We start from the raw sequence: 15781 nt of genomic DNA, 5'->3' as shown, positions 1-15781 counted from the left end.
GACAAATATCGTACTTTTTACTCCTCTACATTTCTATCAAGGTCAAGTTTTTTTGTTGTTCTTGTTTCAGACAGTCTGTCAGGAATCTCTCTTATAGGGTCATATACATTTTCCCAACTTTTTTTGAACACTGATCAGTTCATAGCAAAATGGAAGAAGACTGTTCTTAGGCACAAGTGTGTGTGCACTCATAGCCATACTTTGAAAGTATGTTTCAGTTTAAAAAAAAATCAAGATTAGTTTTATTGGCGTACACTTGGTGCATGTCTTATAAAATATTAACAATATAAACATCTGGGAGAAAGAGAAGAGGAAAGTTGTGAGAATATCAGATGTGTATCAGTGTATTGGATCCGTGCATTCGGCCTTAAAGTGACAGCAGCTTTGTAACTTTTCTACAAGTATTTAAATGAGTTTAAGTTAGTCGTCTGCTAGTGTGTCAGATGGAGCGTCACTGACTGGCTTAAACCATGATGGCATAATGTGCATTTATACAACTATAATACAATAATGCGGCGACATAAAGAAGGACATTTACTTTTGATACTTAAGCACTTTTGAAAACAAATACTTCTGTACTTGTACTGAAGTAAAAATCTATTTTTACAACTTTCACTCGTAACGGAGTAATATTTGACCAGTAGTGCTGTTACTCTAGTAATAGAGTTGTGTACTTTGTCCACCTCTGGTTGGGATCCAGTTAGTTTTTATCATGCCCTGCACTCGCGAACTTCCCTCCGTCTCGTTCACTCGGATGTGCGTCATTGCTTGCGTCGCATGAGTGCCCACTACTGGTGGAAACTTTACACATACACTTTTAAATAATTTATTCAAATTAATTAAAGACTTTTAAGCAGAACCTCTAGTAAACAAGAAGTTAATTTCTGTGTGTGTGTGTTTATGTTTGTGCGTGTTTGTATGTTTGCGTGTGCGTGCGTGTGCATGCGTGCATGTTTGTTTGTGTGCGTGCATGTGTGCGCGTGTGCGTGCGTGTGTGTGTGTCTGCAGGCGTTTGCGGAGGAGCTGCACTCTCGCGTCCGCAGGGATTGGTGGGGTTACAGCAGTGAGGAGGATCTGCTGACCTCTGACCTCCACCGGCTGCGCTATGATGGCATCCGCCCGGCCGCAGGTTACCCGAGCCAGCCGGACCACACCGAGAAACTCACCATGTGGAAACTGGCGGACATTCAGGAGAAAACCGGTACACGCTGCGCTCCCATTGGCCCTCTGCCTCAGATCTCTGTGCTTGTTGTGATTGGTCAGTGCTTTAGACCGTACACTGCAAAAAATGCTCTTCTTACTCAGTATTTTTGTCTTGTTTCTAGTCAAAATATCAAATTCTTACATTAAGAAACATTTACTAGTCAAATAAAAATGGTCTTGATTTGGGAAAAATAACTCAAAATGAAGAGAGTTTTTGCTTAAAATAAGAGAAATAATCTGCCAATGGGGTGAGAAAAATAATCTTGTTTTCTGTTTGAATTAAGGGTATTTTTATTTCTTAATTTTTGCTTGTCTAGTAAATGTTTCTTAATGTAAGAATTTTTAGATATTTAGACTAGAAACAAGACAAAAATACTGAGTAAGAAAAGCATTTTTTGCAGTGTATAGACGATACATCTCAGTGTGTGTGTGTGCGTGTCTGTGTGTGTGTGTCTGTGTCTCTGTCTGTGTGTGTGTGTGTGTGTGTGCGCGTGTCTGTGCGTGTGTGTGTGTGTGTCTGTGTCTCTGTCTGTGTGTCTGTGTGTGCGTATCTGTCTGTGTGTGCGTGTCTGTGTCTGTGTCTCTGTCAGTGTGTGTGTGTGTGTCTGTGTGCGTGCTTGTCTGTGTCTGTGTGTGTGTGTGTCTGTCTGTCTGTCTGTGTCTCTGTCTGTGTGCGTGTCTGTCTGTGCGTGTCTGTGTGTGTCTGTGTGTGCGTGTGTCTGTGTGTGTCTGTGTCTGTGTGTGCGTGTCTGTGTGTGCGTGTCTGTGTGTGTCTGTCTGTGTGTGTGTGTCTGTGTCTGTGTGTGCGGGTCTGTGTGCGTGTCTGTGTGTCTGTCTGTGTGTGCGTGTGTCTGTGTGTGCGTGTGTCTGTGTGTGCGTGTGTCTGTGTGTGCGTGTCTGTGTGTGCGTGTCTGTGTGTGCGTGTCTGTGTGTGCGTGTCTGTGTGTGCGTGTCTGTCTGTGTCTGTGTCTGTCTCTGTGTCTGTGTGTGTGTGTGTGTGTGTGATGATGAAGTTTGATGAAGGAGTCTCCTCATGTTCCTCCGCAGGAATCGCTCTGACTGAGTCTCTGGCCATGACTCCTGCTGCTTCAGTGTCCGGCCTGTATTTCTCCAACCCCAAATCCTGTTATTTCGCTGTGGGTAAAATCACTAAAGAGCAGGTATGATCCACACGCTCCACATCACATCCACTAACCAGACAGATCTGATGAGTGGAAGTGGTCCGTTTGATTGGCCGGAGATATTCCTTGATGTTTATTTTGAAAGTCGTCAGATTAGAGTAACGCGTTAGATTACTCGCTACTGGAGAAAAGTCGTCAGATTAGAGTAACGCGTTAGATTACTCGCTACTGGAGAAAAGTCATCAGATTAGAGTAACGCGTTAGATTACTCGCTACTGGAGAAAAGTCATCAGATTAGAGTAACGCGTTAGATTACTCGCTACTGGAGAAAAGTCATCAGATTAGAGTAACGCGTTAGATTACTCTCTACTGGAGAAAAGTCGTCAGATTAGAGTAATGCGTTAGATTACTCGCTACTGGAGAAAAGTCATCAGATTAGAGTAACGCGTTAGATTACTCGCTACTGGAGAAAAGTCGTCAGATTAGAGTAACGCGTTAGATTACTCTCTACTGGAGAAAAGTCGTCAGATTAGAGTAACGCGTTAGATTACTCGCTACTGGAGAAAAGTCGTCAGATTAGAGTAATGCGTTAGATTACTCTCTACTGGAGAAAAGTCGTCAGATTAGAGTAACGCGTTAGATTACTCTCTACTGGAGAAAAGTCGTCAGATTAGAGTAACGCGTTAGATTACTCGCTACTGGAGAAAAGTCGTCAGATTAGAGTAACGCGTTAGATTACTCGCTACTGGAGAAAAGTCGTCAGATTAGAGTAACGCGTTAGATTACTCTCTACTGGAGAAAAGTCGTCAGATTAGAGTAACGCGTTAGATTACTCGCTACTGGAGAAAAGTCGTCAGATTAGAGTAACGCGTTAGATTACTCGCTACTGGAGAAAAGTCGTCAGATTAGAGTAACGCGTTAGATTACTCGCTACTGGAGAAAAGTCGTCAGATTAGAGTAACGCGTTAGATTACTCGCTACTGGAGAAAAGTCGTCAGATTAGAGTAACGCGTTAGATTACTCTGTACTGGAGAAAAGTCGTCAGATTAGAGTAACGCGTTAGATTACTCTCTACTGGAGAAAAGTCGTCAGATTAGAGTAACGCGTTAGATTACTCTCTACTGGAGAAAAGTCGTCAGATTAGAGTAACGCGTTAGATTACTCGCTACTGGAGAAAAGTCGTCAGATTAGAGTAACGCGTTAGATTACTCGCTACTGGAGAAAAGTCGTCAGATTAGAGTAACGCGTTAGATTACTCGCTACTGGAGAAAAGTCGTCAGATTAGAGTAACGCGTTAGATTACTCGCTACTGGAGAAAAGTCGTCAGATTAGAGTAACGCGTTAGATTACTCGCTACTGGAGAAAAGTCTTCAGATTAGAGTAATGCGTTAGATTACTCGCTACTGGAGAAAAGTCGTCAGATTAGAGTAACGCGTTAGATTACTCTCTACTGGAGAAAAGTCGTCAGATTAGAGTAATGCGTTAGATTACTCTCTACTGGAGAAAAGTCATCAGATTAGAGTAACGCGTTAGATTACTCTCTACTGGAGAAAAGTCGTCAGATTAGAGTAACGCGTTAGATTACTCACTACTGGAGAAAAGTCGTCAGATTAGAGTAATGCGTTAGATTACTCTCTACTGGAGAAAAGTCATCAGATTAGAGTAACGCGTTAGATTACTCTCTACTGGAGAAAAGTCGTCAGATTAGAGTAATGCGTTAGATTACTCGCTACTGGAGAAAAGTCATCAGATTAGAGTAACGCGTTAGATTACTCGCTACTGGAGAAAAGTCGTCAGATTAGAGTAACGCGTTAGATTACTCTCTACTGGAGAAAAGTCGTCAGATTAGAGTAATGCGTTAGATTACTCGCTACTGGAGAAAAGTCGTCAGATTAGAGTAATGCGTTAGATTACTCTACTGGAGAAAAGTCGTCAGATTAGAGTAACGCGTTAGATTACTCTCTACTGGAGAAAAGTCGTCAGATTAGAGTAACGCGTTAGATTACTCGCTACTGGAGAAAAGTCGTCAGATTAGAGTAATGCGTTAGATTACTCGCTACTGGAGAAAAGTCGTCAGATTAGAGTAACGCGTTAGATTACTCTCTACTGGAGAAAAGTCGTCAGATTAGAGTAACGCGTTAGATTACTCGCTACTGGAGAAAAGTCGTCAGATTAGAGTAACGCGTTAGATTACTCGCTACTGGAGAAAAGTCGTCAGATTAGAGTAACGCGTTAGATTACTCGCTACTGGAGAAAAGTCGTCAGATTAGAGTAACGCGTTAGATTACTCGCTACTGGAGAAAAGTCGTCAGATTAGAGTAACGCGTTAGATTACTCGCTACTGGAGAAAAGTCGTCAGATTAGAGTAACGCGTTAGATTACTCTCTACTGGAGAAAAGTCGTCAGATTAGAGTAACGCGTTAGATTACTCTCTACTGGAGAAAAGTCGTCAGATTAGAGTAACGCGTTAGATTACTCTCTACTGGAGAAAAGTCGTCAGATTAGAGTAACGCGTTAGATTACTCGCTACTGGAGAAAAGTCGTCAGATTAGAGTAACGCGTTAGATTACTCGCTACTGGAGAAAAGTCATCAGATTAGAGTAACGCGTTAGATTACTCGCTACTGGAGAAAAGTCATCAGATTAGAGTAACGCGTTAGATTACTCGCTACTGGAGAAAAGTCATCAGATTAGAGTAACGCGTTAGATTACTCGCTACTGGAGAAAAGTCATCAGATTAGAGTAACGCGTTAGATTACTCGCTACTGGAGAAAAGTCATCAGATTAGAGTAACGCGTTAGATTACTCGCTACTGGAGAAAAGTCATCAGATTAGAGTAACGCGTTAGATTACTCGCTACTGGAGAAAAGTCATCAGATTAGAGTAACGCGTTAGATTACTCGCTACTGGAGAAAAGTCATCAGATTAGAGTAACGCGTTAGATTACTCGCTACTGGAGAAAAGTCATCAGATTAGAGTAACGCGTTAGATTACTCACTACTGGAGAAAAGTCGTCAGATTAGAGTAACGCGTTAGATTACTCGCTACTGGAGAAAAGTCGTCAGATTAGAGTAACGCGTTAGATTACTCGCTACTGGAGAAAAGTCGTCAGATTAGAGTAACGCGTTAGATTACTCGCTACTGGAGAAAAGTCTTCAGATTAGAGTAATGCGTTAGATTACTCGCTACTGGAGAAAAGTCGTCAGATTAGAGTAACGCGTTAGATTACTCTCTACTGGAGAAAAGTCGTCAGATTAGAGTAATGCGTTAGATTACTCTCTACTGGAGAAAAGTCATCAGATTAGAGTAACGCGTTAGATTACTCTCTACTGGAGAAAAGTCGTCAGATTAGAGTAACGCGTTAGATTACTCACTACTGGAGAAAAGTCGTCAGATTAGAGTAATGCGTTAGATTACTCTCTACTGGAGAAAAGTCATCAGATTAGAGTAACGCGTTAGATTACTCTCTACTGGAGAAAAGTCGTCAGATTAGAGTAATGCGTTAGATTACTCGCTACTGGAGAAAAGTCATCAGATTAGAGTAACGCGTTAGATTACTCGCTACTGGAGAAAAGTCGTCAGATTAGAGTAACGCGTTAGATTACTCTCTACTGGAGAAAAGTCGTCAGATTAGAGTAATGCGTTAGATTACTCGCTACTGGAGAAAAGTCGTCAGATTAGAGTAATGCGTTAGATTACTCTCTACTGGAGAAAAGTCGTCAGATTAGAGTAACGCGTTAGATTACTCTCTACTGGAGAAAAGTCGTCAGATTAGAGTAACGCGTTAGATTACTCGCTACTGGAGAAAAGTCGTCAGATTAGAGTAATGCGTTAGATTACTCGCTACTGGAGAAAAGTCGTCAGATTAGAGTAACGCGTTAGATTACTCTCTACTGGAGAAAAGTCGTCAGATTAGAGTAACGCGTTAGATTACTCGCTACTGGAGAAAAGTCGTCAGATTAGAGTAACGCGTTAGATTACTCGCTACTGGAGAAAAGTCGTCAGATTAGAGTAACGCGTTAGATTACTCTCTACTGGAGAAAAGTCGTCAGATTAGAGTAACGCGTTAGATTACTCTCTACTGGAGAAAAGTCGTCAGATTAGAGTAACGCGTTAGATTACTCTCTACTGGAGAAAAGTCGTCAGATTAGAGTAACGCGTTAGATTACTCGCTACTGGAGAAAAGTCGTCAGATTAGAGTAACGCGTTAGATTACTCGCTACTGGAGAAAAGTCATCAGATTAGAGTAACGCGTTAGATTACTCGCTACTGGAGAAAAGTCATCAGATTAGAGTAACGCGTTAGATTACTCGCTACTGGAGAAAAGTCATCAGATTAGAGTAACGCGTTAGATTACTCGCTACTGGAGAAAAGTCATCAGATTAGAGTAACGCGTTAGATTACTCGCTACTGGAGAAAAGTCATCAGATTAGAGTAACGCGTTAGATTACTCGCTACTGGAGAAAAGTCGTCAGATTAGAGTAACGCGTTAGATTACTCTCTACTGGAGAAAAGTCGTCAGAATAGAGTAAAGCGTTAGATTACTCACTACTGGAGAAAAGAGGTCAGATTAGAGTAACGCGTTAGATTACTCGCTACTGGAGAAAAGTCGTCAGATTAGAGTAACGCGTTAGATTACTCGCTACTGGAGAAAAGTCGTCAGATTAGAGTAACGCGTTAGATTACTCGCTACTGGAGAAAAGTAGTCAGATTAGAGTAACGCGTTAGATTACTCGCTACTGGAGAAAAGTCATCAGATTAGAGTAACGCGTTAGATTACTCGCTACTGGAGAAAAGTAGTCAGATTAGAGTAACGCGTTAGATTACTCGCTACTGGAGAAAAGTCGTCAGATTAGAGTAACGCGTTAGATTACTCGCTACTGGAGAAAAGTCGTCAGATTAGAGTAACGCGTTAGATTACTCGCTATTGGAGAAAAGTGGTCAGATTAGAGTAACGCGTTAGATTACTCGCTACTGGAGAAAAGTCGTCAGATTAGAGTAACGCGTTAGATTACTCGCTACTGGAGAAAAGTCGTCAGATTAGAGTAACGCGTTAGATTACTCGCTACTGGAGAAACGTCGTCAGATTAGAGTAACGCGTTAGATTACTCGCTACTGGAGAAACGTCGTCAGATTAGAGTAACGCGTTAGATTACTCGCTACTGGAGAAACGTCGTCAGATTAGAGTAACGCGTTAGATTACTCGCTACTGGAGAAAAGTCGTCAGATTAGAGTAACGCGTTAGATTACTCGCTACTGGAGAAACGTCGTCAGATTAGAGTAACGCGTTAGATTACTCGCTACTGGAGAAAAGTCGTCAGATTAGAGTAACGCGTTAGATTACTCGCTACTGGAGAAAAGTCGTCAGATTAGTGTAACGCCTTAGATTACTCGCTACTGGAGAAAAGTCGTCAGATTAGAGTAACGCGTTAGATTACTCGCTACTGGAGAAACGTCGTCAGATTAGAGTAACGCGTTAGATTACTCGCTACTGGAGAAACGTCGTCAGATTAGAGTAACGCCTTAGATTACTCGCTACTGGAGAAACGTCGTCAGATTAGAGTAACGCGTTAGATTACTCGCTACTGGAGAAACGTCGTCAGATTAGAGTAACACGTTAGATTACTCTCTACTGGAGAAAAGTCGTCAGATTAGAGTAGCGCGTTAGATTACTCGCTACTGGAGAAAAGTCATCAGATTAGAGTAACGCGTTAGATTACTCGCTACTGGAGAAAAGTCATCAGATTAGAGTAACGCGTTAGATTACTCGCTACTGGAGAAAAGTCATCAGATTAGAGTAACGCGTTAGATTACTCGCTACTGGAGAAAAGTCATCAGATTAGAGTAGCGCGTTAGATTACTCGCTACTGGAGAAAAGTCGTCAGATTAGAGTAACGCGTTAGATTACTCGCTACTGGAGAAAAGTCATCAGATTAGAGTAACGCGTTAGATTACTCGCTACTGGAGAAAAGTCGTCAGATTAGAGTAACGCGTTAGATTACTCTCTACTGGAGAAAAGTCGTCAGATTAGAGTAATGCGTTAGATTACTCGCTACTGGAGAAAAGTCGTCAGATTAGAGTAACGCGTTAGATTACTCGCTACAGGAGAAAAGTCATCAGATTAGAGTAACGCGTTAGATTACTCGCTACTGGAGAAAAGTCGTCAGATTAGAGTAACGCGTTAGATTACTCGCTACTGGAGAAAAGTCGTCAGATTAGAGTAACGCGTTAGATTACTCTCTACTGGAGAAAAGTCGTCAGAATAGAGTAAAGCGTTAGATTACTCACTACTGGAGAAAAGAGGTCAGATTAGAGTAACGCGTTAGATTACTCGCTACTGGAGAAAAGTCGTCAGATTAGAGTAACGCGTTAGATTACTCGCTACTGGAGAAAAGTCGTCAGATTAGAGTAACGCGTTAGATTACTCGCTACTGGAGAAAAGTCGTCAGATCAGAGTAACGCGTTAGATTACTCGCTACTGGAGAAAAGTCGTCAGATTAGAGTAACGCGTTAGATTACTCGCTACTGGAGAAAAGTCGTCAGATTAGAGTAACGCGTTAGATTACTCGCTACTGGAGAAACGTCGTCAGATTAGAGTAACGCGTTAGATTACTCGCTACTGGAGAAAAGTCGTCAGATTAGAGTAACGCGTTAGATTACTCGCTACTGGAGAAACGTCGTCAGATTAGAGTAACGCGTTAGATTACTCGCTACTGGAGAAAAGTCGTCAGATTAGAGTAACGCGTTAGATTACTCGCTACTGGAGAAAAGTCGTCAGATTAGAGTAACGCGTTAGATTACTCGCTACTGGAGAAAAGTCGTCAGATTAGAGTAACGCGTTAGATTACTCGCTACTGGAGAAAAGTCGTCAGATTAGAGTAACGCGTTAGATTACTCGCTACTGGAGAAACGTCGTCAGATTAGAGTAACGCGTTAGATTACTCGCTACTGGAGAAAAGTCGTCAGATTAGAGTAACGCCTTAGATTACTCGCTACTGGAGAAACGTCGTCAGATTAGAGTAACGCCTTAGATTACTCGCTACTGGAGAAACGTCGTCAGATTAGAGTAACGCGTTAGATTACTCGCTACTGGAGAAAAGTCGTCAGATTAGAGTAACGCGTTAGATTACTCGCTACTGGAGAAAAGTCGTCAGATTAGAGTAACGCGTTAGATTAGTATGACTAGTCTGAGTCTTCTCTCTCTTTCCCTCTCCCTCTCTCTCTCCCTCTCTCCCCCCTCTTTCTCCCTCTCCCCCCTCCCTCTCCATCTATCTCTCTCCCTCTATCTCTCCCTCTCTCCATCTATCTCTCCCTCTCTCTCTCCATCTATCTCTCCCTCTCTCCATCTATCTCTCCCTCTCTCCATCTATCTCTCCCTCCCCCTCTCTCCATCTATCTCTCCCTCCTCCTCTCTCCATCTATCTCTCCCTCTCTCTCTCCATCTATCTCTCCCTCTCTCTCTCCATCTATCTCTCTCTCCATCTATCTCTCCCTCTCCATCTATCTCTCCCTCTCTCCATCTATCTCTCCCTCCCCCTCTCTCCATCTATCTCTCCCTCCCCCTCTCTCCATCTATCTCCCCCTCTCTCCATCTATCTCTCCCTCCCCCTCTCTCCATCTTTCTCTCCCTCTCTCCATCTATCTCTCCCTCCCCCTCTCTGCATCTATCTCTCCCTCCCCCTCTCTGCATCTATCTCTCCCTCCCTCTCTCTGCATCTATCTCTCCCTCCCCCTCTCTCCATCTATCTCCCCCTCTCTCCATCTATCTCTCCCTCCCCCTCTCTCCATCTATCTCTCCCTCCCCCTCTCTCCATCTATCTCTCCCTCCCCCTCTCTCCATCTATCTCTCCCTCCCTCCCCCTCTCTCCATCTATCTCTCCCTCCCTCCCCCTCTCTCCATCTATCTCTCCCTCCCTCCCCCTCTCTCCATCTATCTCTCTCTCTCCATCTATCTCTCCCTCTCTCCATCTTTTTCTCCCTCCTCCTCTCTCCATCTATCTCTCCCTCTCTCTCTCTCCATCTATCTCTCCCTCTCTCAGGTGGAGGATTATGCGCACAGGAAGCAGATGGAGGTGAGCGAGGTGGAGCGATGGCTGAGTCCGATCCTGGGCTACGACACAGACTGACATTAAACCGCACGAAACTCTACGGGGCCAAACAAACTCTTCTTCTTTACACTACAGAGCGCATCATTACATTTCTATTTTTAACGGAGCACTTGTTTTATTTTTAGGCCTGAGTGATTTCTTATGAAACTTACATTTCAAGAAAATAATGTTAAGAGCGAGCATCTTAATTTAAAGACTCGAGCGGATCCTGATGATCAAACTTCAGCGAATGTTAAGTGTTAAGCTTGTTGCAGTATTGATATTAGACAGTATTATGACGATCATTAAATGTATTCCTGCTGTTTTTAATTCTTTAAAAAAAAAAAAATCGGTTTGTTAATTAAAGAGATAAATTGTGACAATTTCTACCAAGATGAATGTTGTAAAATGTGGTCTCTTTATTGTCTTATAAATCTGCATAAATATAAACTCTGTGTTGCTGTGATTATGAATGTGTAAAAATATTGACATTTAAGAGATTTATTTTTTTTACACGGGTCTCTCACACACCATTATATTTCATCGATCCTAAAAACATTATCATTTGATAAAGTGCACTGATGATGTTTATCCTTAATGTTGTACACCTGCATTTATATATTTCATCACATTTGTTATCAGTTCAATATGTTAAGACTATGTTAAGACAAATATCGCTTTATACTCCGTACAAGCACTAATTGAGTGCGTCTCAATCTACTCCCTAGATCACTAGTCAGGGCACTGATCAGGGAGTCAGCCCATTGACTTATGTCCTGATCAGTGCCCTGACTAGTGATCTAGGGAGCTGATTGAGACGCAGGGATTGTTTATTCAATTCAATTCAATTCAAGAAGCTTTATTGGCATGACAAAAACATACATTTTGCATTGCCAAAGCATTAAGACAACATAAAGTGATTTGTAACAACTGATCATAAAAAACTTAACAAAATATTAATAATAAAATAAGTTAATAATAAAATAAATTAATAATAAAAACAACACAAAATTCAGAGTAAAATAAATTAATAATAAAAACAACAAAATATGAATAGTAAAATAAATAAAGATTTATGATAAGAAAATCAAGCTAATTTTAATATAGAAAACATGTAAAGGCTGAACATATATACACTATATACATGGGTGCAGGTCTAAAGGGAGTGTGTATTGGCTGTGAGAGAGTGTGTGTTTATGGGCTGTGTGTTTGCTCGTCCCTCAGGAGATGGCAAGAGGATACAAATCTTGCAGCTATATTTGAGCATTTGGCTTCTTCACCAAGAATGTAGCTCAGTTTTTGGGTTGGGCTACAGGTGCTGAAATGGGGGAATATTTTATTAATTTGGGGGTAATAATGATCTCTAATATTTTTGTATTTTGTGCATTCTGTGAGGAAGTGCAGCTCGGTCTCTGTCACTCCCAGAATGCAGTGCGAGCAGAGTCTGTCCTCACGGGAGAGCCAGGTCTGTCTGCGCCGGCCCGTCTCTATGGCCAGACTGTGCTCGCTGAGTCTGTACATCGTCAGGGTTTTCCTGAGGCTCACGTCCCTCACTGAGCTCAGGTACTGCGCGGCGCTGTATTCTCGATTTAGGGCCGAATAACATTCCAGTTTGTGCTGGTTTTGAATGGTGTGTGTCCAATGGGTGATGTACTTTTCTTGTTCTGTGATCATAATTTTTGAGGGCCGAATGTGTGCGAGTGTGTGTGTGTCCTGAGGCCGGCTGATCTCTGTGTGTGTGAGCTCAGTCAGTCTCAGCACCAGCTGACACAGGGGACTCCTCGTCACGCTCAGCTCTTGGTGTTTCAGGGCTTTGTAATGGTATGTGTTGGGGTCGCTTGTTTTCAGGTGTTTCCAGAATTTGATGGCTCTTTTTTGGATGTTTAGAAGGAGAGGGTATTGGCCTAATTCTGCCCTGCATCCGTTGTTTGGCGTCTTTCTTTGGACTTTGAGGATTCTTTTACAGAAATCTAAATGTAGAATTTCAGTCGGATGTTTTTCCCAATTTAAGAAATCAAATTTTATAGAAGGACCCCACACTTCACTGCCATATAAAACAATTGGTTCAATTATAGATTTGAAGAGTTTGAGCCAAATTTGGATTGGGATGTCGAATTTAATGGTTCTTTTAATGGCATAGAAAGCCCGTTGAGCTTTCTCCTTGAGTTCATTCACAGCCAGAGTAAAGTTACCCGTTGGAGTTATTTTGAGGCCGAGGTAAGTGTATGCTTTGGTGGTCTCAATGGTTCTGTGTGACAGTGTGAACGTGTGTGTTGGTCCCTGAGATCTGGAGCGCTTTTGGAACATCATGACTCTAGTTTTCTGGAGGTTAACGGTCAGGGCCCAGGACTGACAGTAATCCTCCAGCAGATCCAGGCTGTCCTGAAGACCCTCTTTAGTGGGCGACAGGAGAACCAGGTCATCTGCATAGAGAAGACACTTAATGTCTGTGTCGTGTAGCGTGAGACCTTGAATGGGAGCATCTTCTAATATGTTGGCCAATTGGTTGATGTAGATGTTGAAGAGGGTGGGGCTTAAGCTGCAGCCCTGTCTCACGCCACGCCCCTGGGGGAAGAATTCTGTCCTTTTGTTTCCGATTTTAACAGCGCATTGGCTGGCCGTGTACATTGATCTGATCAAATCATAGAATTTTCCCCCTATTCCACTGTCAATAAGTTTTAGGTATAATCCTGTGTGCCAGATTGAATCGAATGCTTTCTTGAAATCAACGAAACAAGCAAAAATTTGTCCTTTGTTTTGGTGTACGTATTTATCAATTAGTGTTTGTAGTGTAAAAATATGGTCAGATGTGCGACATTTTGGAAGAAAGCCGATTTGACATTTACTCAAGGCATTGTGCTTCATAAGGAAGTCTAGAAGTCTGGTGTTTAAGACACTGCAGAGGACCTTCCCCAGGTTACTGTTCACACAGATGCCTCGGTAGTTGTTAGGGTCTAATTTGTCTCCGCTCTTGTGGATGGGGCTGATGAGGCCCTGGTTCCAGATCTCAGGGAAGAAGCCGACACACAGAACATCATTGAACAGCTTTAGCATGGCCAGTTTGAAGCTTTGGTCTGTGTGTTTCAGCATCTCGTTCAGGATGCTGTCAACACCACAGGCTTTCTTGGGCTCAAGGGCCCGTAATTTGTCTTCCAATTCTTCCATTGTTATGGGGAAATCTAAGGGGTTTTGGTTTGCTTTAATTGATCTTTCCAAATTGTCTAGTTTATTATTTATATTATTTTGGTTAGAATTTTGGATTTTAATTGGGCTATATAATTCTTGGAAGTGGGTTTTCCATGTCTCCCCATCTTGTATTGCCAGAATTTCTTGATTTGGTTTGTACAATAATTTAAATTTTTCCCAAAATTTGTGTGAATTTGTAGATTTTTCTATTTCTTCAAACTGGTTTTGCAAAAACTGTGCTTTTTTCCGCCGCAGTGTGGCTTTATATTGTTTTAGCGCCTCACAGTAATGAAGGCGGAGCTCCGGATTGTCTGGTTGGCGGTGTTTTTGATTTGATAAATTTCGGAGGTTTTTTCTCAGAGCCTTACAGTCCAAATCAAACCATTTGTCTGTGTCTAGATGTTTTTTCTTTCGTTTAAAAAAGGTCAAATTACTCTTTTGTGCTGTTTTGTAGAATAGATTGTTAAGATGTTGAACTTCCTGATTGATGCCGAATTGATTTTTAGGGAATACCTGTGTTTGAAATGAATTTAAGAGGGATTGTATTTCTGTGGATTCGACAGCGTTGGTGTAATTAGTGGCGCTGTTTTCTGTCCATTTAAATGACATAATTTTGCTCATTTGATATGGTGTCCTAATTGGTTTGGGTGATGTTTCAGATTGTTTTACATAGAGTGTGATTTGGCTGTGGTCTGAGAAAGGTTTCAGGGGTTTGACTGTGAATGCCCTCAGGGAGGAAAGCTCGATATTTATTCGCAATATTTTTGTCATCAGAACCGCTTTGACCTAAAGTTAATATTGAAATAGTTTCACATCAACACATTCGCGTGTTTGCTTTGTAAAGACGTGTTTGTCTTTTTGTAGATCTTAAACTTCTGTCTGTAATGTGAGTTGGATGTAAACTTATTTTATCTTAAAATATTTAGTTTTTTTTTATCAGAATAACGGCAGAACCGAGTCACATCGCTTCACTAAACCACAGAATCTGCTGATTCGGATCTAATGATATGCTCTTGTACGACAAAAAAATAATAATATTTATGAGATGAAATGGCGAAAAAAACTAGAAATCATAACAAACGAAATAATGTTGGTTTATTAATATATATTTTTTTCATCCTTTTTTTTGTTTGTATTGCCATGTTATTGGTCCCAAACCGCGCGCTCGCTTAATTTAAAAATAACGGTCATATCGTTTTGCTGACTGACTAACGTTAGTTTATCGACCTTTTTACTGAATAACTGTTTATAATTTATATATACACGATAGTATAGTGTGATTTACGAGAGATTCGACGTCTTATTGAAAGATCGAAGTTAACCGAAAAGTTTTTGTTTACGTTATTGACCAAAACAAGCAAGTCCCGCTAATTCTGTGGTAAGATATTAATGTTATCTACGTTAACGTTAGTTAAATTAAGTAATTGTTGTTCGTTTTTAATGTCTTTGAATAAAATGAATATTTAACGTATCGTGTTGATCATATACGGACGCGGCAGAATATGTAAAATAATATGATAAAAAAAGAATGTTAGACATGCAAATGCCCAAAAACGTCGTATTTCCGTAATAAAAACTTTAATGGCGAACCAATGACACCCGTTTTGATTTTTATTCATTCGCAGGATATGAATTCTCGATATCAATTCAATTTTCACTTTTTAAAAGTCATAGACTGCCATTCAAATGTAATTGTTGATATCAATATAATTTCAGATAGGCCTATATCTAAAATGGCTATATGATATCAGAAATTAACAGTCACTAATGGCAATTGTTGATTTTAAGAATGGTGTCTATATGGTTAGATTTCAGTAGTGAAAATATAAATATTGATATCATGAATTCATATCCTGAGAGGCTGTGAATGAATAAAAATCAAAACGGCGTGTCATAAACCGAAAATAAAACGTAAGTTACACAAATACATGTTTTGGGAACCAAAAATGTGTGTTAGACTATAATTCGCCTTTTATTTAACTAAAACGTTTGAAAGTAGCATACTGTAATAAATCAAGATTAAAAAGGTCGAAATTATGACATACTTGAGTGTCATAAATTTGACATTGTTATCAGAATTATTCATTCGTTTATCATTAACTTTGTTATGTCAGACTCGGTGTGTCGACTTTTTACCTCACAAAGTTTAGCCTATAATGTCGTGATTGTCTTTTTTGACAATTTT

The 15781-nt window shown here is 41.0% G+C and overlaps 2 protein-coding genes across 2 annotated transcripts in view; both read left to right on the top strand.

Annotated features, from left to right (window-relative positions):
- mtr (5-methyltetrahydrofolate-homocysteine methyltransferase) overlaps positions 1-10895 on the top strand; it is a 40085-nt gene extending 29190 nt beyond the window's left edge. Inside the window, exons 31-33 of the mRNA XM_067429829.1 lie at positions 1009-1201; positions 2251-2363; positions 10363-10895. Of these exons, the coding sequence (XP_067285930.1) occupies positions 1009-1201; positions 2251-2363; positions 10363-10449 (393 nt within the window). The 3' untranslated portion in view covers positions 10450-10895. The remainder of the gene's footprint in view (positions 1-1008; positions 1202-2250; positions 2364-10362) is intronic.
- Positions 10896-14789: 3894 nt separating this feature from the next.
- The window catches only part of ryr2a (ryanodine receptor 2a (cardiac)), a 65593-nt gene continuing 64601 nt past the window's right edge, over positions 14790-15781 (top strand). The window contains exon 1 of the mRNA XM_067429640.1: positions 14790-14974. The gene's annotated coding sequence lies outside the window, so the exon portion shown is untranslated. The remainder of the gene's footprint in view (positions 14975-15781) is intronic.

This window comes from Pseudorasbora parva, chromosome 21, assembly GCF_024679245.1.
Source record: "Pseudorasbora parva isolate DD20220531a chromosome 21, ASM2467924v1, whole genome shotgun sequence".
Taxonomy (NCBI): Eukaryota; Metazoa; Chordata; class Actinopteri; order Cypriniformes; family Gobionidae; genus Pseudorasbora; species Pseudorasbora parva.
Note: the sequence above shows the minus strand (reverse complement) of the source record. Positions and strands in the feature narration are given on the sequence as shown.